The sequence below is a fragment of the Hyla sarda genome, chromosome 2 (assembly GCF_029499605.1).
Source record: "Hyla sarda isolate aHylSar1 chromosome 2, aHylSar1.hap1, whole genome shotgun sequence".
In the NCBI taxonomy this organism is placed as follows: domain Eukaryota; kingdom Metazoa; phylum Chordata; class Amphibia; order Anura; family Hylidae; genus Hyla; species Hyla sarda.
The window spans coordinates 234,602,499-234,627,823 of NC_079190.1; the positions used below are offsets into that span (position 1 = coordinate 234,602,499).

Below are 25,325 nucleotides of genomic sequence, written 5' to 3' on the forward strand. Positions count from 1 at the left end.
GACGCTCACCGAACCACACGGGGCACATTAAACGGCTGTCCGGCAGCAGCTGAAATAGTCTGCACTGCTGGATAGCCTATAGCCGTTTATGCGATGGCCCCGACATACAGAAGCTTTGTATGTTGATACTGCCTTCAACATGCGATGGCCTCTGAGAGCCATCGTATGTTGAAATTAGCGATGACAGGGCCATTGTAGGTTGGGGGATCACTATATTTGTTAGTCAAAACCAGAAGTGAGTGTAAATCAAAGAAATATTGAAATCTTTCTATTACGTTTTTCTGCTGTTTATTCCACTTCTGATTTTGGCTTACAAATACTGATGCAAAATACTGAGATATACTGTCAATGAGAGCAGAGAACACCATTCACTTCTATGGTCGATTATAGCCACCTAGTGACTTATTTCAGGACTTATGCGCTATTTCAAAAGCGCAAAAGCCCTCGTCATGAGTCTGCTTAACATAGTGGATACGTCCCGGACGTTCGGCCATAGAAGTGAATGGGGTCCACTGCCCCCGTTAACATGTCGGAATCCCGTTTTCGGCAGGATATGATTAACGGGGGCAGAAATGAAGTGTGTTAGTACCATAAGGTGTACATCCTGATCTCTGTCTTGTTTTATTGTCTGATTGTGGATAGTATGTGCTGTGTTTGATAAAACATCAGTGTGTGAAACTTGCCCCCGTATGTTAATTTATCATTACTACAAAATGAAAAGAAAAAAAGAATTCTTATCCGCAACCAGGTGTGAACACTGCCATATAACCATGGAGGTTTCTTCTGGGTGAGGGTAGTTTCTTGGCCAGCTGCCTATCCATGACCTTAGTCAAGGTTACAAGACTTAGTGAGGATAGGGCAAGGCTCCAGTGCTGATGTTCTCCTAGGCAGCTCGTGCCTCAGTGAAGCTGGCCTGGCAGGACACGACTTGGGACACTCCCTTTGGGTGGATAGCTCCAGTTTTGTTAGAGAAGTTTTAGCCCCGGTGATAGGCGGAACCGTACACGGGCTGCGGGACCACTGCTGCCCCGATGACTGCCAGGTAGCAGCATAGCCCTGTGACACTCAGCCCCCACAAGCTCAGCATCAGGCAACATCCCGCGTCATGTGATCACAAACTCAAGGTACAAATTTTCCGGAAATGACGTCACGTCACCCAGTCGCATGATGTGGCAAAATTAAAAAGGCAGGGGGAAAAAAAAATCCCGGGAGTGGAATATAAGTCTCACGAAACGTTCACTTTACGGTCTGCCGTTTTCACAATAAACACGATTTCCAACAGCCACGTAACGCATCTCCTAAGCGAGCGCTTTATAGCGTTGTAATCTGAGACCAGAAGTGATATCCATCCGCCGGGCGTTGAGCGGCCAGCTCTGAAAGCTAAGAGGCGGTATTCCTGCGCGTGGAGGGGGCGGGGCGCAGAGTGAGGGTGAAGCTGTCGTTCCGGATTGCAGAGGCAGCTCCCCCGTTTCCGCCATTGCGGCTCCTGCCCGATAGTCAGCGAGGAACAGCCGGAGGACGCGTTCTCTTAGACAGGCGGCGCGCAAAGGACATCTTACTGCCATTCCCAGTACCTGAGAGAACGAGGAACCTGCGAGAGGCGGGAGGTGACAGCCCGGGGACAAGAGAGAAGCCGTACAGCTCGGAACCGCCATGGCTCAGATACTACCCATCCGCTTCCAGGAGCACCTGCAGGTACCGGAGCCCAGCCTACCGCCCGAGGCCTTCACCTCAGGGGCAGAGCATAGCGGCCAGTGGTGGGGGCGCAGTGTGTCCGGCTGGGGAGGGTCTATCCGGTATCCCCGGTGCTGTGTTCTAGGCCGGTGGAATGAATTAACCTGCGCCCTGTCAGTGGCCTCCTCCTCAGCACCGGGTATATATATATATATATATATATATATATATATATATATATATATACACAGTAAGGGGAACTAGTGTCACTGGTTAACCTTGACCTCTGCCTCTCTGCTCGCTTCATTCACCGCCAAGGCAGTAGGCCTGCTAACCCCTTCCCTGCTGATGTCACAGGCTGGAGGCGGAAGACAGGCTAGGTGTGAACGGAGACCTGGGGCAGGTGGAGGAGATTTCATGCAGGACAGGAGGGAGTGTCGCGGTGACAGGCATTGTGTAATGCAGTGACGAATGAATGACTATAGCTGTATGGTAAAGGGCAAAGATCCCTCCTCGCTGGGGGCCTGACTTCCCTATGGATCTCATAGTATTAGGTCATCTGCACACAGGGGAAACTATAATGGGGAGATTATCAAAACCCATGTAGAGAAAGAGCCAATCAAATTGCTGCTTTTATTTTGTTGAGAGGTCCTTTTTAAAAATGAAAGAAGCAATCTGACTGGTTGCTCTAGGCAACTGCACTGCTCTTCCTCTACACCAGTGTTTTTCAACCAGTGTGCCTGCAGCTGTTGCGGAACTACAACCCCCAGCATGCCCGGACAGCCTTCGGCTGTCCGGGCATGCTGGGAGTTGAAGTTCCGCAACAGCTGGAGGCAGACTGGTTGGGAAACACTGCTCTACACAGATTTTGTTACATCTCTCCTCACTGATCTGAAAGTGCATTGTGACAATCAATACCTGTACCCAAGTCTGCTTTATGCTCAGTGCATTCTTCCTATTGTCAGTCCACATACAGGAAACCTGACATGGTCAGCAGTTGTCTGACTGGTTGTTAAAGGGGTACTCCACTGAAATTTTTTTTCTTTTAAATCAACGTTGCCGGAAAGTTAAACAGATTTGTAAATAACTTCTATTAAAAAAACCTTAAAGGAGTTCTCTAAGCTAACACTTTTAACCCCCGCTCTGCCCGGGCTGTAAAACTATACATAATAAACTTTCACTTACCTGCCTACGATCCCCCGTTGCTCCGATACCGCCGTCCCGGTCTATTCCACTTCCTGCGGGTCTGTGACTTCACTCTGCGCTCAGCCTGTCAGCGGCCACAGCAATGTCCCGTCGTGGCCGCTGATAGGCTGAGTGCAGAGTGAAGTCACCGACCCGCAGGAAGAAGAAGCTGACAGGGACCGGAGCACGGGCGGCGATATCGGAACCACGGGGGATTGTAGGCAGGTAAGTGAAAGTTTATTATGTATAGTTTTACAGCCCAGGTACAGCGGGGGATAAAAGATTTCAGTTGGAGAACTCCTTTAATCCTTCCAGTACCGATCAGCTGCCGTTACGATCCACAGGAAGTTCTTTTCTTTTTGAATTTCCTTTCCACCGGACCACAATGTTCTCTGCTGACACCTTTCCATGTCAGGAACTGTCCAGAGCAGAATAGGTTTTCTATGGGGATTTGCTTCTACTCTGGAAAGATGTCAGCAGAGAGCAGAGAGCAGTGTAGTCAGGCAGAAAGGAAATTTAAAAAGAAAAGCACTTCCTGTGGAGCATAAAGCAGCTGATAATTACTGGAAGGATTAAGATTTTTTTAGTAGAAGTAATTTACAAATCTGTTTAACTTCCTGGCACCAGTTGATTTAAAATAAATAAATAAATGTTTTCCAGTGGAGTACCACTTTAGAATGAAGATTGACTAAAAACATAATTTCATGCTTCCCCCAGTAAAAAAACAAAAAACAAATGACAGCTTACTCACCTCACCTGGTCCACCCCAGTCCTTCTGTCTATGGAGGACACGCTATTCCTGCTCTGATGTTCCTAATCCACTGCAGTGTGTTTCCAACATTATCGGCTGAGCTGGGACAGTGTGTCATAGGGGGTAGTAAACAGAAGAACTGTAGCAACCGACACTAGACCAGGTGAGTATATTGTAGTTTATTTTGCTCAGCATGCCAACTGAATGCAAAAAGGAAGGGGATCACTAAGCACTCACTTAGGATGCTGCTACCATTCAGTAAGCCCTTGGCCACTTAGATATAAACGGGACGCTGAGGTTTTTGCTGAACTTTCTGCTATTGACATGGCCCTCCTTTCATAACATTACTTGGGGATGTTAGCATGCCTTGGGAGGTGATGTATTACATGTCACTCGTCTGAATGAATGGATGTCATACATAGCTACACCTAGTCCTTCTGGCTGGCTAGAAGCTGGTCTTTTCAGAGGGCTTTGACCTTAGCACATAAACGTGAGCAGGTGACCACATACAGTACCCCTTAGTGTGATTTGGGGGGAAATGTACAATCCAGTTTTATGCTGTTTAATGGTGTCCTATTTAAATATCTTTAACCCCTTAAGGACTCAGCCCATTTGGGCCTTAAAGCGTTCCTGTCAGATCCAACAAAAAACATTTATTTTAATATATCACTCAGTACCTAATCCTGACCATGTACATCTAATTTTTATGTGTCTAGCACCTTTATTTTCTTATTCAAATTTTAATTTAGCTCACTAGTCTGAATTCCTCTCAAAGGGAGGGGGTGTGGCCTCAATGTGCAGGTCTCCGCCCCCTCTCTCAGTATGCTGTCTGCTCACATCTCCGCTAGCATTAGCAAAACTACAACTCCCAGCTTGTACTCCCTGACTGTAGCGGGACACAAGCTGACAGTGGGAGGATTTTTCCTCCAGCTGTGAGCCCTGCGCTCACAGCTGTCAATCAAGGAAGTGTGTCCATGACGCATAGACACAGCAGGACTAGTATGTGTCCAAGCAGGCAGGGGGGGGGGGGGCAGTTGTTTGGCTTTTTCAGTATGAAATACTGAAAATGTTCTAATGAAAGCAATTGCAAAACCTATTGGTTATACATGCTTTACAACATATCAAGTTTTTGTATCTGACAGTGCCCATTTATGGACTAAGACAATATTTTCCGTTTTAGTTTTTTCCTCCTTGCCTTCTAAAAATCATGACACTTTAAAATTTTCATCCACAGACTAGAAACGAGGGCTTGTTTTTTGCATGACCAGTTGTCCTTTGTAATGACATCACTCATTTTACCATAAAATGTATGGCGCAACAAAAAAAAATACTATTTGTGTGGGGAAATTGATAAGAAAACCACAATTTAGCAAATTTTGGAAGGTTTTATTTTCATGTTGTACACTTTACGGTAAAATAGACCTGTTTTCTGTGGGTCAATACGATTAAAATGATACCCATGATTACATACTTTTCTATTATACCGCTTAAAAAAAATCGCAAACTTTTAACCAAATTAGTGCGTTTAAAATCCCTCTATTTTGCTGACCTATAACTTTTAAATTTTTCTGTATAAGCGGCGGTATGAGGGCTATTGTTTTGCACCATGGTCTGTCATTTTTTTTGATACCACATTTGCATATATAAAACTTTTAATACATTTTTTATCAATTTTATTTGGAATAAAACGTTATAAATAAAAAGCATAAAGTTTGGACTTTTTTTTTTTTTCCGTTCACCGTACGGGATAATTAATATTACAATTTAATAGTTTGGATATTTACGCACCTGGCGATACCAAATGTTTAATAAAATATCTTTTTACACTTTTTGGGGGTAAAATGGGGAAAACCGGACAATTTAAATTTTTTATTGGGGGGGAGGGGATTTTTCAAATTTGTTTTTACTTTTTACTTTTAGATTTACACTTTTTAATAGTCCCCATAGGGGACTATTTATAGTAATCATTTGATTGCTAATACTGTTCAGTGCTATGCATAGGACATAGTAGGGGTGTGAATCGCCAAGAATTTGGCGATTCGATTCGAATCGCGATACCAGTGTGGCGATTCGATATATCGCGATATATCGCGATACCGTCTAGGTGACGATACATCGCGATATATCGCCCACCTGGGAGCATTCATAGATCCCAATAGACGCCGCTGTCAGCTTTGACAGCGGCGATCTAGTACTCCGGTGCTGCAAAATAAAATAAAACACACTTTATCTTACCTGTCAACGAGCCCCCGGAGCTCCGGTACAGTCCGGTACAGGTGTTCGGTCCCCGGGCTGTATTCTTCCTACTTCCTGTTAGTCCGGCACGTCACATGGAGCTTCAGCCTATCACCAGCGGAGGCGGGACATCGCTGCGGCTGGTGATAGGCTGAAGCTCCATGTGACGTGCCGGACTAACAGGAAGTAAGAAGAATACAGCCCGGGGACCGAACACCTGTACCGGAGCTCCGCGGGCTCGTTGGCAGGTAAGATAAAGTGTGTTTTATTAAAAATTCCACATCCCTAAAAGAATCGATTCAAAAATATTTTGAATCGATTCTGTATCGGCAAATGAAAAATCGCGATTATCGCGAGAATCGATTTTTTCTTACATCCCTAGGACATAGCACTGACCAGTGTTATCGGTCATCTTCTGCTCTGGTCTGCTCTATCTCAGACCAGAGCAGAAGACCCATGAAAGGCAGTGGAGGCAGGTGAGGGGACCTCTGTCTGCCATTCTGGATGATCTGATCGCCACGGCAGCGCTGCAGGCGATCCGATCATCCATTTTAGTGACTGCACTCCCGCAGATGCCGTGATCTGTATTATGGCATCTGAGGGGTTAATGCCAGACATCCGTGCAATCGTGGATGTCTGCCATTACCGACGGATCCCTGGCTGTTATCCGCACCCTGGACCTGCCGGGCATGACCCGAGCATCGCTCCTATTCTCGCTGTCATGTATAGGACGTAAATGTACGTCCTGGTGCGTTAAGTACCACCGCACCAGGACGTACATTTACGTCCTGCGTCGTTAAGGGTTTAAAGTGCAGCTGCTTCATGACAGGTGTATTAAGGGAGAGGCCTTACAGTTTCCCCAAATTACTGCTAAAAAACAAAACACAAAGCGCTTCAAGTGGTTTCAGCTACTGTGTATCATATCTCTTCTATTGAGCTTTGAGAAAAGCACTAAGATGGTTTTCAGCTTCTGAATGTATACAAGGAGGTTTCCATCAAAGGGGTATTCTGACATTTATTGCATATTCATACTATTATAGGAGTTACAGAAACGGCTCTGCTCAGTTTCTTTTCTGATTCTATAGAAGATAATAGGAGTCATCTATTGCCACCTGTCCAATCCTCACTAGGTAGGTGGTGGTGGCAGACGTACCAGGCAGAATGAGAAGGGTGGGACTAATGACTTGCAGGCATCTTTTGGATATACCATAATTGTCTGAGATGGAAATAACCCTTTAAGTAATGGCACACAGATATTGAGAACTGTGAAGTTTTACCATGTCTCCCACAATACCAGTAATCCTTTATTACATGACTCCATTTACACAAATGTATTTGCATTTTGCCAGTAAAAAATGTTTTTTAATCATCTGGTGCCAGAAATGTATCTAAATTTGTAAATTACTTCTATTTAAGAATCTTAATCCTTCAAGTACTTATCAGCTGCTGTATAAAATACCTGAAGTTGTGTCAGACCACATTGCTCTCTGTTGACACCTCTTTCACCAGGAACTGTTCAGAACATTAGAGGTTTGCTATGGGAATTTTCTTGTATACTAGACCGTTCCTGACATGGACAGAGGTGTCAGCAGAGAGCTCTGTGGTCAGACTGGAAAGAACTACGCAACTTCCTCTGGAGCATATGTCAGCTGATAAGTAGTGGAAGTATTAAGATTTTTGAATAAAAGTAATTTCCTAATCTATTTACCGGTAACTTTCTGGAACCAGTTGATTTGAAAACATTTTTTTCCCACGGGAGTACCCATTTAAGTTCAGGTTAGACTGATTTTCAAATACAATTTTTCACATTGGCATATGCTTTCCAGTAATAGAAATCTTTCTTTTAGAAATAGACTGGCATTTGCTGTGATAGCATGGTGGCAGGTTTGACAAACACATTTCTTCAGTTTTTTACTGTTCTTAGTAATGGGACCCATGCATAATACTCACTGGACTTAATGTGGATGCTTTGACAACCACCCAATCAAGCATGCTATTTGGAGAATATGCGCTGACTTTCCAATTAACCTATTTATGCCATAATGACTGCCCGTTATGTTGGTCATTAATGGGCTTTAATCCTGCCAATATGCATTTTTTTTTCTTTTTAATGAGTACCTATCATGATCTAAACTCTCCCTAATCCCCCCCCCCCCCCCAAATCTGTCCGTGACTCTCACTGACACTATCCCTGTGTTTCTTTTAAAAGGGTACTCCGCCCCTGGCATCTTATCCCCTATCCAAAGGATAGGGGATAAGATGTTAGATCGCCGCAGTCCCGCTGCTGGGGACCCCGGGGATTGCCGCTACGGCACCCCGCTATCATTACTGCACAGAGCGAGTTCGCTCTGTGCGTAATGACGGGCGATACAGGGGCCGGAGCAGTGTGACGTCATGGCTCCGCCCCTCATGACATCACGGCAGTCCCCTTAATGCAAGTCTATGGCAGGGGGCGTCACGCCCCCTTCCCATAGACTTGTATTGATGGGGGCGGACCTTGACATCATGAGGGGTGGAGCCGTGACGTAACGATGCTCCGGCCCCTGTATTGCCCGTCATTACGTGCAGAGCGATCTCGCTCTGCGCAGTAATGATAGCGGGGTGCTGCAGCAGCGATTCCCGGGTCCCCAGCAGCGGGACCCCGGCGATCTGACATCTTACCCCTATCCTTTGGATAGGGGATAAGATGTCTAGGGGCGGAGTACCCCTTTAATTCAAAATCCCCTCTTTCTACCTGATTTATTGTTGTCTTGGCTGCTCATTCAGCTGTCCTAGTGTGAGGGAGGAAGGAGGCGTGGCCCAGCATAGAGGCTATGAACACAGCAGCCTGCAGCTCCGAATCTTCTCTTTACAACTGCATGTGCAGAGAGAAGAAAGACTGGAGCTCAGATAGTAAAATGAATGAGGGCATGCAGTAAGGCAGAGTCAGGAGTATGCTCTGCTGTGCTATATGAGCACAGTGCTGGTTCCTGCCTGTCTGACAGACAGGGAGCAGTGCTGAGCTTGTCTGTGTCCCGACTGTAGTCTGAGATTTAGGACTCCAGCATGAGTCTGAAATCTATTAAAAGGGCTTGCGGCCAGGACTGGTAGGGAGACCCCTAGTGATAATTTTTTCAAAGTGGAAAATTAAATAGAAAGAAGCATATTTTTTAATAACATGCAATTGGAAAGTTATTCTGCATACATTTAATCTATAATATATCAAAAGTTTTCTTTGTTTTTTGATGAAGGTACCCTTTAAAGGACATCTGCAGCGTTAAACACTTATCCCCTATCCTCAAGATAGGGGATAAGTGTTTGATCGCAGGGGGTCCGAATGCTGTACGGGGCCGTGGCTCTCCCGTGCAGGGGGCGTGCCTGCCGCAGCATGACGTTGCGGCCGGCACACCTCCTCCATACAGCTCTATGGGAGAGGCAGCATTCATGCCTCGCCGCATCCCCCATAGAACTGTATGGGGATGGGGAGGAGACGGGGCGTCATCGTCGACCTTTAGGTCGACGCTACGCGCCTTAGCGCTCACCATGAGCACTTATGGCGGCGCCCCATTAGGGAGATCGGGGGGGGGGGGGGTCCCAGCGGTTGGACCCCCGCAATCAAACACTTATCCCCTATCCTGTGGATAGGGAATAAGTGTAATGCCGCTGCAGTTGTCCTTTAACTCCTTCCGGACAAAGGGCGTACCTGTATGCCCCTCGCCCGGTCCCGGTGTTTAAAACGGGGTCATGCCGTGACCCCGCATCACACCGGGTCGGTCCCGGCTGCTAGTCATAGCTGGGACCCTGGGCTAATAGCGTGCAGCACCGATCGTTGTGCAGCGCGCTATTAAACCTTCAGATGCGGCAATCAAAGTTCACCGCCACGTCTGAAAGTGAAAGTAAACTCTACCCGGCGGCTCAGTCGGGCTGATTGGGACATCGCGATAAAATCGCGATGTCCCAATCAGCTAGGACGCGAGCGGAGACCCCCTTACCTTGCTCCGTCGCGTCCGATCGTCGTTTGATTGCTCCAAGCCTGAGCTACAGGCTTGAGTAATCGAGCCCCTATCTCGCTGATCCATGCAAAGCTATGGCTTTGCAGGGATCAGGGTAAAAGATCAGTGTGTGCAGTGTTATAGGTCCCTATGGGAGCTATAACACTGCAAAAAAAAGTGGAAAAAAAAGTTAACAAAGGTCATTTAACCCCTTCCCTAATAGTTTGAATCGCCCCCCTTTTCCCATAAAAAAAGTGTAAATAAAAATAAACGTGGTATTGCCGCGTGCGGAAATGTCCGAAACATAAAAATATATTGTTAATTAAACCGCTCTGTCAATGGCGTACGCGCAAAAAATTCCAAAGTCCAAAATAGCGTATTTTTGGTCACTTTTTATATAATGAAAAAATGAATAAAAAGCGATCAAAAAGTCTGATCAATACAAAAATACCGATAAAAACACAGCGCAAAAAATGAGCACTCATACCGGCCGATACGTGGAAAAATAAAAAAGTTATAGGGGTTAGAAGGTGAGAATTGTTTACATATAAATTTTCCTGTAGTTATGATTTTTTTCAGAAGTACTACAATATCCAACTTATATACCGTGAGTATCATTTTAACCCTATGGACCTACAGAATAAAGACAAGGTGTCATTTTTACTGAAAAATGCACTGCGTAGAAACAGAAGCTCCCAAAATTTACAAAATGACATTGAAGAAAATTTTTTGTCGCACAATGAATTTTTTTTCCGTTTCACCATGGATTTTTTTTGGTAAAATTACTGTCACTACAAAGTAGAATTGGTGGCACAAAAAATAAGCCATAATATGGAATTTTATGTGCAAAATTGAAAGCGTTATGATTTTTAGAATGTGATGAGGAAAAAATGAAAATGCAAAAACTGAAAAACCCTGCGTCCTTAAGGGGTTAAGGACTCAGCCCATTTGGGCCTTAAGGACTCAGATCATTTTATTTTTACGTTTTCGTTTTTTCCTCCTCGCCTTCTAAAAATCAAACTTTTATATTTTCATCCGCAGACTAGTATGAGGGCTTGTTTTTTGCGCGACCAATTTTACTTTGTAATTAAATCACTCACTTTACCATAAAATGTATGGTGCAACCAAAAAAATACTATGTGGGGAAATTGATAAGAAAACCACAATTTTAAAATATCCATGATTACATAATTTTCTATTATACCCCTTAAAAAAAAAAATCGTTAAACTTTTAACCAAATTAGTGCATTTAAAATCCCTCTATTTTGCTGACCTATAACTTTTTTATTTTTCCATATAAGTCGTGGTATGAGGGCTCATATTTTTGCTCCGTGATCTGTAATGTTTTTTTGATACCATATTTGCATATATAATTTTTTAAAATAAAGGTATCAATTTTATTTGGAATAAAAAGTTATAAAAGCAGGAATTGTGGACTTTTAATTTTTTTCCCTTTACTGCAGTTCACTGTATGGGATAATTAACATTATATTTAAATAGTTCGGATATTTATGCACAAGGCGATACCAAATATGTTTATTAAACATTTTTTTTACACTTTTTGGGGGTAAAATGGAGAAAAACTGACAATTGACATTTTTATTGGGGGAGGGGATTTTTCAAATTTTTTTAAAAACTTTTATTTAACTTTTTTTTACTTTTTATTTCTACACTTAAATAGTCCCCATAGGGGACTACATATAGCTATCATTTGATTGCATATGACATAGCACTGATCAGTATTATCGGTGATCTTCTGCTCTGGTCTGCTCCATCTCAGACCAGAGCAGAAGACCTGTGGAAGGCAGCGGAGGCAGGTGGGGGAGGCAGGGAGGGTCTGCCGTTCTGGATGATCGGATCGCCACGGCAGTGCTGCAGGCGTTCCGATCATCCATTTTAGTGAGCGCACTACCGCAGATGCCGTGATCTGTATTAATCACGGCATCTGAGGGGTTAATGGCGGACATCCGCGTGATCGTGGATGTCTGCCATTACCGCCGGGTCCCTGGCTGCTATCAGCAGCCAGGACCTGCTGCGCATGACCTGAGCATCGCTCCGATGCTCGCGGGTATGTATAGGATGTAAATGTATGTCCTGGTGCGTTAAGTACCACCTCACCAGGATGTACATTTACATCCTGCGTCGTTAAGGTGTGGCAGCAATAGCCAGGCATGGGTGTCATGGGAGTTTAACTGTCCATAAACAGCCAGTCTCCCACTCCATGTAGCATTTAAGTGGTTAAAGGATGGGTTTTCTGTTCCCACCCTATCAGTACCCCTATGATGCATTGTTTGGTGCAGATGGGTTTTCATGGCAGCTGAGGGTCTGCTGAAGGCCCCCAAGTCTGCCATGTTTGCAGTTTTATTAGTTCCTGCAAGAAGCAGAGCATAATAGGATGCTTGTCACTTTTATGCTACACAGGTAGATCAGTGTATTATGCGTGACCAAACAATTGCTTGTCAAAGTCCCTTTGTTGGACCAAGAAATGAATGTTTCTTTCCTTACAAAATAATTTTATTGAAAAAAGAAACACATAAAATTACGCATAATTTGTATCATTTATTCATAATGATCCAAACTATAAAAGGATTATGTACCCGGAGACAAATTTGCTTTAAATGTAGAAGCCAGCACCAAAAAAGTTAATGTGGCAGGTGGTGCAGAAGTAGAAGGGGTGATAAGAGGTACAGCAGGGGGGCAGAGTTGCATGTGCAGCAATGGCAGGAAGCCCAGGTGGGTATACAATCCCCCACACAAGAGTGTCCCCAGTACCCACCTGACATGCCACAGCAGGGCACTCTCCTCTGATCAACTCCCGATGAAGGCTTCTCTCTTACTTTAGCTGGGTCTGTTCCTGGTCTCTCCTATAGGCTGGGAGGATGCACACAGGTCCAGGACACACCCTTCGCCACAGCTTTGCTTCTCTCCGGTTGTGATGTTGCCTCCTGCTTTCGCCTACAGTGTTAAAAAATAAATAAAATAAAAAAATTAGAAAAGGTGGCACGAGCCTATGAATGAGAGGAAGTGCTGAAGGAGCTTCGCCTGGACCCCGCCGGGGACAGCACTGTCCGTGTCACTCTTGGCACAAGTGGGGTGTTTCAGATGCCTGGAACATGTAATCTCAATATGCCTCCGCCACTGGAGCTGACAACTTATGCGCCAACATGAAATACATAGTATACCTAGTCCCTGGGATTTATCACTAAAACATACATTTCCAGAATTGCCTTTTTATTATTATTTTTTTTATTCCATTCAATCCAAAAAGAGTAATAGAAAGCAATCAAAAAGTCACATGTAACCCAAAAAGATATAAAAAAAAAAAAACTCCCATACATCCCACTTTTTTTTTTCCCAACTGGTGTCGGGAAATGAAACAGATTTGTAAATTACTTCTATTTAAAAATCGTAATCCTTCCAGTACTTATCAGCTGCTGTATACTACAGATGAAGTTGTATTTCTTTCTGGAGTTCTTTTCAAGCTGACACCTCTGCCCATGTCAGGAACTGTCCAGAGTACAAACAAATCCCCATAGCAAACTTCTCCTGCTCTGGACAGTTTGTAAAATGGACAGAGGTGTCAGCAGAGAGCACTGTGGTCAGACAGAAAGGAAATTCAAAAAGAAAACAACTTGCTGTTGAGCATATAGCAACTAAGTACTGGAAGGATTACGATTTTTAAATATAAGTTTTCCACCGGAGTACCCCTTTAAGCAACTAGTTTGCCAAGGAAAAATAGTTCTCTTGAAAAAAGAAAAAAAATTGTCATTAATTGGGATAACTATCTGATTGTGAGTGCCCCAGTCTCCCGTTAGAATGGAGTGATGGGTCACAGCTCCATTCATTCTTTATGGCAGCTGTCAGACATAGCATAGTCCAGTGTTGCACTGTCTCCGCTGCTCCTTGTAAGATCTAAAATAAGCAGTTCTGTAAGGGTCACATTTTAGAGCCTGCATTTATTAATGCAGCTCTGGGCTATAGTAAAAGGCTGCAACACAGTGCCTCTACATGTTAAGAAATTTAGTGTTACTTACTTTTTTTTTTTTTTTTGTAGATTAAAGGGGTATTCCAGGAATCTTTATTTGACTATGCTACAGAGGCTGTAAAGTTAGTGTAGTTCATAATATAGTTTCTTTACCTATGTGTGACAGTTTTCTCACAATTCTTACGTGATTTTCACCCCAATATTTATTTTTACCAACATACAAAATGACTGCTTTCTCAGATTTTTCCCAGGTTGCAATACCGCCAAGACCTGACTCACTAGTCAGCTGATGACATGGAGCCTGTCTGCTTCAATGGGTGGAGGGATCGCTTGGTGGGAGAGAGATCAATCTGTAACTAATGCAACAGCTGTAGATACCCTGATTGAAAACCGCAGGTCTTTTGAATGGATGCAGCTCATTTATGTTTCAATGGGTGGGGTGGCTGATGTGTGGGAGGGAGGAAAATGGAATTATAGGATTTGTAGGCAAAGAAAGAAAAGTCAAACAGGAAATACCAGTTCACAAACAGCTATCCACAGTGTTAAGGTAATCTCACAACAGACATTTAGCCCCAAGACGAGCGCAAATCCTTCCTAAGCATGTCCATTACTGCCTGCCAGGCACATACTAAAATCACCTTACGGTGGAGAATCCCTTTAATTCTAAATGTAACATGGTGCTCATTGTAGAAATACATAGCATCTGACTGTTTCTTCACATAAAATTTGCATTCCTTCTCTTTTGTTGGTGTTTTCTTGACCAGGCAGTTATTTCTTGCTCAGCATCTTGCTAATGCAGCTGTAAGCTTTGCTATATGCTAATCCGTAAGCTGTAAGCTTATAACTTTTTAGCTTTTTTGTTAACCTGAATTTTAGAAATTACACTATTCAAATGGTGTCCACACCGCATTGATACAAGGGGATTGTCTGCTAGAAAATAATTTTAGGCCTTCTTAGAGAAGTAAAAAAAAAATAGTGCCCATTTTACTCCAATCTTTGTTCACAGCCCTGAGAGGCTGCATATGCACAATGTGGTCACATGACTGTTATGTAACTAAGGTATTTACATTGCTTTCCCTGGCACAAATGATGGAATATCCACACAGTGGATTGTCACCCATCTTTTCACTTAAATGGTGACTCTCATTAAAACAAATTTTTTATATTGCACTACTTATGGTAAATAAAAAAGATTTCTAATATACTTTGGTTAAAAAAAAAAAGTTTTATTTGTGCTTAAAAAAGCTCAAGAGCACATTTTCCCCCATCTTATACACAGACTTAGGACCAAAGCCCAAACACAGTAAGTGCAGCCTGGAGTGCTGAGGGGTGTGTCCAACCAACAGCATTTGGCAGTTAAGTGTGAGAGGAGCTATAATTGGATGCGGCTGGACACACCCCCTCAGCACTCCAGGCTGCACTTTCTGTGTTTGGACCTCGGTCATAAGTCTATGTATAAGATGGGGGGGGGGGGGAGAGAATGTGCTCTTGAGCATTTTTAAGCACAAATAAAACATAGAAAACATCATTTTTTTTTTAAACTAAGTATATTAGAAATATTCTTTACTTACCATAAGGAGTGCAATAGCAAAAAGTAATTTTAATGAGTAACCCTTTAAAAACAAATATGCAGATGATAGATATGATTCAAAGCAAAAGGGCAGACTAGATGGAATGTATTGCCTTTTTCTGCCAACAATCATCTATTCTTTGTTTTTTGGTTTGTGTGGTTTGTTTAAAAAAAAAAAAAAAATTCTGTAATAGTTGAAAATTCTGGTTTTAGGACCCTTTAGACAAATGTTTTCCAGAGGTGACAAAAAACTATTTTAATAATTGATTAATTGATTATTAACCGATTAGTTGTTTCATCCCTACTTCTAGTACAGCTTACCTGATGCAGATCTACCTTGACAGTCATGGAGGCCTTCAGAGGGTAAGATGCATCTAGCACCCACAGTAAAAAGAGGTTTTGGCGGTCATTAAAGGGGTTATTCAGGATAAGAAAAACCTAGCTGGTTTCTTAACACTTAGATGACTTCAGGCTTACATGTACGCTCTTGCCATCTGGAGCTTAACGACCAAGGGACGTTAAACATGTAGGCCCTGCAGTGTTAAGTGACTGACGCTCCTGCAGTTTTTTTTTGCTCTCCTAGGACTGTATCCACCTTTTCCAGCCCACCGGAGCACCTGAAAGCTGAACTAATTTTTGCAGGATAAGTCATCAACTGCCGAGCCGAGAAGTTTACGACAAATAGAATCACTGTAAGTTCACTCATCTCTAGCGGAGAGTGACAGCTACTATACGTAGCCAGGCACTCACCACTAATGATGGGCAGCGCCCATACTGGTGCTGCCCATCATTTAGACACCATCTGAATAAAGTAGTTGGTTAACTGCCGGTTAGCTCATGGTGCTCATTGGACCCCCATAATACGATTTAGGGGTTTGATAAGTTAAAATGGTGGCTGATGGTCCCCATACCAACCTCAGGCTGTCGGATCAACACTTCAGTGATGCAGCCTGGCAGATCAGTAGAGCGCAGATCTCACTGTTCAGTGCTATGCAGGAAATATATCATTATCAAACCATTTTTTTAAAGGGTACCTCTCATCAAATAAACTTTTGCTATATTTTAGATTAATGAATGTTGAATAACTTTCCAATAGCATGTTAATGAAAAATATGCTTCTTTCTATTGTATTTTTCCCGATCAGTCCTGTCAGCAAGCATTTCTGACTCATGCTGGAGTCCTAAACACTCAGAGCTGCCAGCCTGCTTTGTTCACAGCCAAACAGGCTGTGAACAAAGCAGGCTGGCAGCTCTGAGTGTTCTCCTTTGTGAACAAAGCAGACTGACAGCTCGTAGTGTTTAGGACTCCAGCATGAGTCTGAAATGCTTGCTGCCAGGACTGGTAGGGAGACCCCTAGTGGTCATTTCTTCAAAGTGAAAAATTTAATAGAAAGAAGCATATTTTTTAATAACATGCAATTGTAAAGTTATTCTGCATACATTAATCTATAATATATCAAAAGTTTTTTTGATGAGAGGTACCCTTTAAAATCTATTGAATGAGAAAAGTGGCCAAAATGTATAACTTCGATTACCAAAAATTACTTCATTCTCCAAAGGGTCCTTACTGTCCTTGAAAGGTAAATCAGGGCTTCTGATTCATTTCAGCAGCAGTTCAGTGATCTGTTTAACCCCTATCTTGCTGTACTTTTTTTTTTCTCACCTTGCAAAGTAAATAAGTAACCCCCTTCTCCCCCACATGACATCTGTATTGTACTGTAAATCATCCGCCATTACAGTGCCAGCCTATTTAGTCCATTGCACTTCAGCACGTAGTCATTGGCTAGCAGAGAGGAGTAGGTGTGGTGCTGTGATTAGCCAGAGATGGAAAGGAAGTCTAGGCATGAATTTGCAAACTGACCAGTCCTGATCCTACTTCCTGAAAGGCAGAATGAGAAATAGCTGTCCACTGTCTCTCAGGGGTAGAGTAGTGAGAGCATTAAAATCTTTATCAAATGATGCAGTTTTTTTTTTCTCCAGTCACTTTAAATCACTTTGCTGCAGATCCGCAGCTAATGCATAACAGTAGGGATTTTGAACCCCATATTGAAGTCAAGGGTGACCATCTACAATGAACAATCTGAACATAACATAAACTTAAATTTCTGATGTCACAAATTATATTTACGGTATTCTTCTATGAAGAGGTATTCCTATATGAAGTCTTTTCTTTTATGGTCTGTCATTTAGACTGATTGTGAAAGAGTGATTGTCAGGGGTCTGACTGCTGGGACTTCTGTCATTAGTAAAAACAATGGAGGTTGTTTTATAAAGCCATACATGCTTATCTTGTAGCTGGGCTGTTACAGGATGTGTGAAAATGAATACACAATAATGGTGTGTTGCAGGCATTTGGATTGTCAGATGTTGGACAGAGCAGGTAATGTATTACTGATGTACAGAATTAGAATTTACGGAATGAATCATGACAAGCAGAACTAGGAACCAGATCCCTTCTCCTCCTTTAGTACTGATGGAATGGATGCATATTTAATGATGACTTATGGTATTGGTTACCAGTTTAATTAGTAGGGCAGACATAAATAATGCTTCTTTGCGGTTACCACTTTACCTGTACTTCTCATTCCACTGGGGCAGCAGCCTAGACTGCATCAACCTATTGAAGAAATAGCACTTCAGAAGTAGTCATTTAGCCAGCCTGTTCCCGGGGCCCACACTACTTCTGGCTCCTGCTGCGTCCTGCGTTACGCTGTGCGCAATGACGAGTGACGTGACGTGAGCGACGTGACGTCACCGTCAGTGCGCACAGTAACAGCTCAGGAGGACGCCACCGGAGCCAGATGTACAGTGGGCCCCGGGAACAGGTAATTATAAAACCGGAGATGGGGGAGGCAATGGGGCCGGGGCGGTGCGGTGGGGTGTGCGACGCGGTGCGGCGGTGGGGGGAGTGGTGCCGCGGTGAGGGGAGTGGTGCCGCGGCTGCCGCCACCCGCTACTCTCCCACTGCCTGTCCGGGGGTCCCGAGTCCTGTTACTGTGATAGGACTCGGGACCCCCGGACAGGCAGGGGAAAAGAAGCTGGTGGCGGCGGCGGCCTATGGCACTGCAAAAGCCACTGCAGTGCATTCATTTAAAGCGCCCGCGTTAAATCAATGCTCTGCAGCGGTGTCGCGGGGGGATAAATAGCCGATAACTTATACCGGAATATCTGTATAAGTTATCGGCTATCGGCCCTAACCTCCACCGATTATCTGTATCGGCCCTAAAAAAACGATATCGGTCGATCCCTAATATGTAGACTAGATAACTAAGCTCCTGTAGGCTATCAAACCTCATAAATCACTGTGATAAACTTTGTGCATTTGTGGACTTTTTCTATAAAATTGTACTATCCAAGGCTGGGTTCACACTACGTTTTGGTTATATGGGGACCGGATCCGGCTGGGGGGAATGAAAACTGGTTGCTCACGTATCCCAGCAGGATCCAGTTCCCGTATAGGCAAAATGTCGTGTGAACCCAGCCTTAGACCGTTTACATGGTGGAAATTCTGTGCAGAATTCTGACAGAAATTTCACTGCAACTTGCTGCCCATTTACTGCAATGGGATTCTGCTGTCCCATTCACACAGTGGAATTTTCACATCGGCAATTCTGCAAAATGTAAAGCTTTGCTGCATGAACATAGCCTAAGAACTAGACCGTGTTAGTAAGTTCCCCCATTGTGTTTGGTAGTCTGAAAACTGATGAATGCTGTGGATTTGACTACAGCAAAGCTTCCACAGAGTCTATATATGTTACATGTGTATTTGGATGCAGTTTTGCCACAGACTTGCTGTGGATCTCCTTTGCAAGACAAAAGATTATGCCACATGTGAAAAAGTGATACTGTTGGTGCTTGGTCCAGGCTGAGCAGTGTTTCCGGCTTTGAACTGCGTTCATACGCTAGTAATTGACACTAATGTGGACTGTCCGCATACTCATTCAAATGAATGGTGGCATAACTCGCAGTGGGTTTCCCGCAGCAGGAAACCCACTACTATTTATTAGTGTGTATGCACCCTTAGGTTCACATGCTCATTACTAGGGTTCGTGGACTGTCAGCAATAGTGGCAGATTTGCGGAAATTCCAACAGACCTGTGGGAATTAATGGTAGCGTAACTTACAGCGGATTTCCCGCAGCTAGTTACGAGCATGTTAACGTCTCCTTAATGTTACAGTGCAGGAAGCCCCTGCTGAGATTCATTGGGTGTTAGGTCACCACTATGGCCAGTGAATGTCTGAGCAGGTTCTCCCTGCACCTCAAGGCAAGACCAGGAAGTGCTGTTCTGCTGGGACCAGGTATCATTGGAGGTGGTGGGGATCAGTGTATGGCCTCAGAGCTCAGGTTGAGAGCTCTTTTTGCAGAGTTTGTTCACGTTATAATCAGTGTACCAGCCATCTCTATGGACCCCAAGGTCCTGTTGACTTTGAATGTTGTCTGGTTTCGGTCTTGTCTGTTTTACAGAAGTTGAGCAAAAAAATCAGACCTGCTTTTTTTTCTTTTTTTTTTCCTTCACTCAACTTCCGTAATTTGAATAGACTCTGAACTAAAGGGAGTTCAACGCTCCCGGGAAGCTGGATTTAATATAAATTATGAAGGCCTCTTGTTAGGTTATGATTCTAGCAAGATAAGATCTGGAAATATTTTTGCAGGTCAGATAATGACAGGAACAAGATCAGACTTAGCTTTAGTTATATTAACACAAAACTGTGCAAATATGATTAAAACATATATCCTGCTTCTTTGTAACATTAACAGTATATCTTACTGTAAATAACGGCCTTATAGTTTTCCAGGACAATGACTCCTCACGGCTCTATATATTTGAGGGTGATCTGTATGTGGCGATTCTTGTATTTGCTCATGTGCATGCACATTGTAACAGTGGCAGAATTATCCTTGCATTAGTTGTTTTCCAATGAAACATCTCATTCCTATTTTTTCTGTGTAACATTGAAGTGTGACCCTGTTACCCTGGAGGTTCTGCTGAGCCAGCACAAGCAATTGCATGCTGCTCCATGTACATTTCCAAGGAAAGCGATTATAGACGATTCTGGTTGTGAAACCATGGCTTTTACAGAGAACACATTACAAATCAGCCTCCACCCCCATCTTAAGCTGACTGGACGCATATAGATATTCTGCTTGAAACAAGGTCATTCTAGTCCCTAAGGAAATCCAGCCAGTGCACATAGATACATGATATTGATGTGTCCACTGACTGATGAAGGACAATAATTGTAATGATAGAAGTAATCCACGACTTGCATCAGTTACAGTCATGGGAAAATGTTTGGTCTTCTAAATGAGTGCAATTTGAAACAGAGGAACACTTTTTTGGGACATTTTACAGTAGAATTCTGATCTATCGCCTCTCTATAAAAGTAGCTGTCCTTTCCTCTTCACACTCAGTGGGGGTGATCCAGCTCATAAAATCATTTAAAATACCCAGTTTGGGAGTTCTGGATAAGTAGAAGGGGTGGAACACTATAAAGAGTGTGTCTAGCTTTGGGGGATCTGACATCTCTGTATAACCAAGTCCACCCAATGATTTCAATGAAAACTACGTAACTGTCCAGCTTTATAAAACACTACATATGACAGGAGTATATATTATTATTGTAAAAGCACATACATAAAATCCTCTGACTGTAAAAAGGGAATCAATTGTTAAAGAAACAAGACTTTAAGTCATGAATATGGCAAACCCGATTATTTTTTTTTCTCTAAAATCCTAATTCGTTCTGTAGAATTAATTCATATAGATAATCATTGTCATCAGGCAAAAAAAAATCAAAAAATCTATACACCCCAAAATGGTGCTCAAAGAAGTGAAGGACTGAAATAATGGCAGTAATAAGATGTAAAAGGTATTAAGCTGCTTTCTGTGGTGGAAGAAAGATTTGAACTGTGTTCACTGTTCTGTCAGAGGCATCATCAGAGATCTTGTCATTGTATGAAAATAGTATGCAGCATTTGTCTTTCTATCGAAATAATGGACACTGCGGGGAGTCTGTCGGGCGCCATCGCTGTCTGTGATGCAGTGGATCAGGCACTGGATAGGGAATAAGATGCCTGATCTTGTAGGGGGGGGGGGTTCAGCCGCTGGGACCCCTGGCTTCCTGAAAGTTTTTGTTCAGAATGCTCGGTTCGGGCAGCCATTCATGTCTATGGGAGGGGGTGTGACGAATGACTACAGCCGCCAAGCCTCCTCCCATAGACATGAAAGGAGGGGGCGGAGTGTGACTTCATGGCTGCCCCAACCCAAAATTCTGAATAAAACTGTTTAGAACCATGGGGTGCAGGCCCAGAAATTGAAGGGGACCCCCCTGCAAGCAGGCATCTTATCCCCTATCCTTTGGATAGGGGATACGGTTTCCAGGGGTGGAGTACCCTTTAACAGAGCTTGGGCTTAAAGGGCATCTGTGTTTTGTTCTTCAGCTTAAGGCTGGGACTACAGGCTGATTATAGCATGGGAGTTGCACAATGGATTTATTGCAACTGTCTGGTCATGGCCAATTTTGGGTCACAATGTGACTCCATTCAGGTACTTTAGCCCTGACACCGCATGATCACTACAGTGCAGCCCTTGTCGCAGCCAAAATCGCTCTGTATCCTTTGTTGGCATATGAAAATATTAAACCTTTCTACCCACCATGGAATCTACTTTATTCCACACTTTGTGCATGTGTATCCTTTATAGTTTATCATATTAGCATTGGATGGGGTCTGCCTTGGTGGCTTATATTACTTCTGCTTGTAGTACATACGAAATGACTTTAAGGGCTTTAAGTTGTAGGAGCATTTGAGAGTTTAGATTTGTGAAATACATTGGGAAATCCGTTGAGAACAATAGTTAACATCCTGTTGTTGAATATTGAAGTAAAAGAATGCGGTCAGCAATTTTGTGTCCTTCCTTACAGAGCACTGCCTGAATCTGCTGACAACTTTAGGGAAAATAGTGGTGGAATACTTGTCAGCACATTTTCATGTATTCATTCCTAAATGGGAAAAAAATGGGTAAAATTAAAGTATTGTTTCCCCCCCCCCCCCCCCCCATAGCATCCTGCTATGCAGCTATTCTCTGCAGCTCCCAAAATGTAATGGCACTTAGGTGCATAGCCACATGCCTTTTACCACAAGTTGCTAGGATTTCACAGTTTGGTGTTTGGCTATGCTATTTGTTTCATGTGAAACATGGTTTTTAAGATGTTTCACCTGTAACCATATTGTTGTTTGCCTCGTGACACAGAGGCCTACACATGAACCAAGCCTAAATGGATTCACATAAATAAGCATGGTAACCCTTACCTGACCACATTTTATTTGAGTAGTTGCAGGATAATAGAATACTAAAGATTGACCATTCTAGCTTTGACAAGAAATATTTATTTTTCCGAGTGGTGAATGCATAAGTAAATAGCATGCTGTAAGGAGCTTGCACACGTGGCATCAGGATCAGACATTATAGGACATGTTTCCATTATGCATTCGTAAACTTAACAGATGGTTCCGTTTTTGTTGTGATAGTTTAAGGTAAATCTCTCTTGACTAAGTTGATAGGATACAGTGGTGTATAAGCCTGGCATTGAGAGAGAATACCATCTGCTGTCCGCTATAGAAATAGCATCTTGGATTCTACATATGTGGAGAGTCATATTTGTAAATGTCTGTTATCCCTTTAACCCCTTAAAGGGGTTGTCCGGTGCTTACACATCTTTCCCCTATCCAAAGGATAGGGGATAAGATGCCTGATCTCGGGAGTCCCGCCGCTGGGGACCCCCGGGATCTTTTATGCGGCACCCCATTTGTAATCAGTCCCCGGAGCGTGTTCGCTCCGGGTCAGATTACCGTCGACCACAGGGCTGGCGGCGTGTGACATCACGCCTCCGCCCCCGTGTGACGTCACGCTCCACCCCTCAATGCAAGCCAACGGGAGGGGGCTTGACAGCTATCACGCCTCCTCCTGTAGGCTTGCATTGAGGGGCGGAGCGTGATGTCACACGCCACCAGCCCTGTGGTCGCTGGTTATCAGACCCGGAGCGAACACGCTCTGGGGACTGATTACAAACAGGGTGCCGCGTAAAAGATCCCGGGGGTCCCCAGCGGTGGGACTCCAGCGATCAGGCATCTTATGCCCTATCCTTTGGATAGGGGATAAGATGTCTAAGCACCGGAGAACCTCTTTAAGGACACTTAATTTTCACCTTAAATGGGCACTGTCAGATCCAAAACTTTTGATATGTTGTAAGCCAATAGGTTTTGCAATTGCTTTCATTAGAAAATTTTCAGTATTTCATACTGAAAAAGCCAAACAACTGACCCTTGCCTGCTTGGACACATACTACTCCTGCTGTGTCCATGCTTCATCACCTACATCATGGACACACTTCATTGATTGAGGAAAAATCCTCCCACTGTCAGCTTGTGTCCCGCTACTGTCAGTGAGGACAAGCTGAGAGTTGTAGTTTTGCTAATGCTAGGGGAGATGTGAGCAGACAGCATACTGAGGGAGGGGGCGGAGACCTGCACAGTGAGGCCACGCCCCCTCCCTTTGAGAGAAATTCAGACTATTAGATGCACATGCACATGGTCAGGATTAGGTACTGAGTGATATATTTAAAAAAAATAATAAATTTTTGTTGGATCTGACGGGTGCGCTTTAAGGATCAGAGCGTTAAGGACCAGGGCCTTCATATTAGAAATATCCAAATTACACCATTATAAAAACTGCACCCCTCAAAGTGTTCAAAATGACATTCAGAATGTATGTTAACTCTTTAGGTGTTTCACAGGAATAGCAAAGTGAAGGAGAAAATTCAAAATCTTAGTTTTTTACACTCGCATGTTCTTATAGACCCAGAATTTTTACCAGGGGTAAAATTTGTAAGCCAATTTCTCTCGAGTAAGGAAATACCTCATGTGGATGTCAAGTGCTCTGCGTGTGCACTACAAGGCTCAGTAGGAAAGGAGCGAAAATGGGATTTTGGAGAGTGAGTTTATCTGAAATGGTTTTTGGGGGCATTTCATATTTAGGAAGCCTCTGGTGCCAGAACAGCAAAAAACCCACAGGGCATACTATTTTGGAAACTACACCCCTCAAGGAACATAACAAGTGGTACAGTGAGCCTTAACACCCCACAGGTTTTTCACAATTTTTCGTTAATGTCTGATGAGTAAATTATAATTTTTTCACTAAAATGTTTCCCCCCCCCCCCCCCCCCAAAATGCTATTCCTCCCCCCCCCCCCAAGGGGTAATTGGATAAAATGCCACCCAAAACTTGTAACCCCATCTCTTTTGAGTATGGAAATAGCCCATGTGTGGACGTCAAGTGCACTGCGGGCACACTACAATGCTCAGAAGAGAAGGAAACCCATTTGGCTTTTTGAAAGGAAATTTAGCTGGGTAGAAGTCGGGGTTAACTGTGTAGGGGTATATGTAGAGTTTTACCTTTTTATTTTGTATAAGTGTAGTGTAGGGTTTTTAGGGTACATTCACATGGGCGGAGGTTTACAGCAAGTTTCCTGCTGGGAGTTGGAGCTGCAGCAGAAAATTTGGTGCATCTCAAACTTGCAGCGAGAAACCCACTGTAAACCCCTGTCCTGCAACCGATGGAGGCACACCGGTTGTGAAACACTGAGTTAGGTTACAAACTCTGTGTTTCGCAACCAGTGTGTATTCAGCTTTTGCAAAACTACAACTCTAAGCATTCACTTACAGCCGAAGGGCATGCTGGGACTTGTTGTTATGCAACAGCTGGAGGCTCATTACTGCAACTCCCAGCATGCCCTTTGGTAGTCTGTGCATGCTGGGGGTAGTGCTGGGTTCATACCGAATACCGGTTTGTTTTTTCTGTATGTAAGAATTTTTCCCTATTCCGCAATACCGGTCGGGCCCCTCCCCCCTCGAATGAATGACCAGTCGCTTTGCGCTGGGGAACTAATCATATACG

The 25,325-nt window shown here is 43.6% G+C and overlaps 1 protein-coding gene across 5 annotated transcripts in view; it reads left to right on the forward strand.

Annotated features, from left to right (window-relative positions):
- Positions 1 to 648: 648 nt before the first annotated feature.
- CLTC (clathrin heavy chain) overlaps positions 649 to 25,325 on the forward strand; it is a 105,701-nt gene continuing 81,024 nt past the window's right edge. Inside the window, exon 1 of one of the 5 annotated variants that reach the window (XM_056556662.1) lies at positions 649 to 1,695. In XM_056556662.1, coding sequence (XP_056412637.1) covers positions 1,654 to 1,695 — 42 coding nt within the window. In that variant the 5' untranslated portion in view covers positions 649 to 1,653. The remainder of the gene's footprint in view (positions 1,696 to 25,325) is intronic. The other 4 variants (XM_056556664.1, XM_056556661.1, XM_056556665.1 and 1 more) reach the window with 4 other exon arrangements.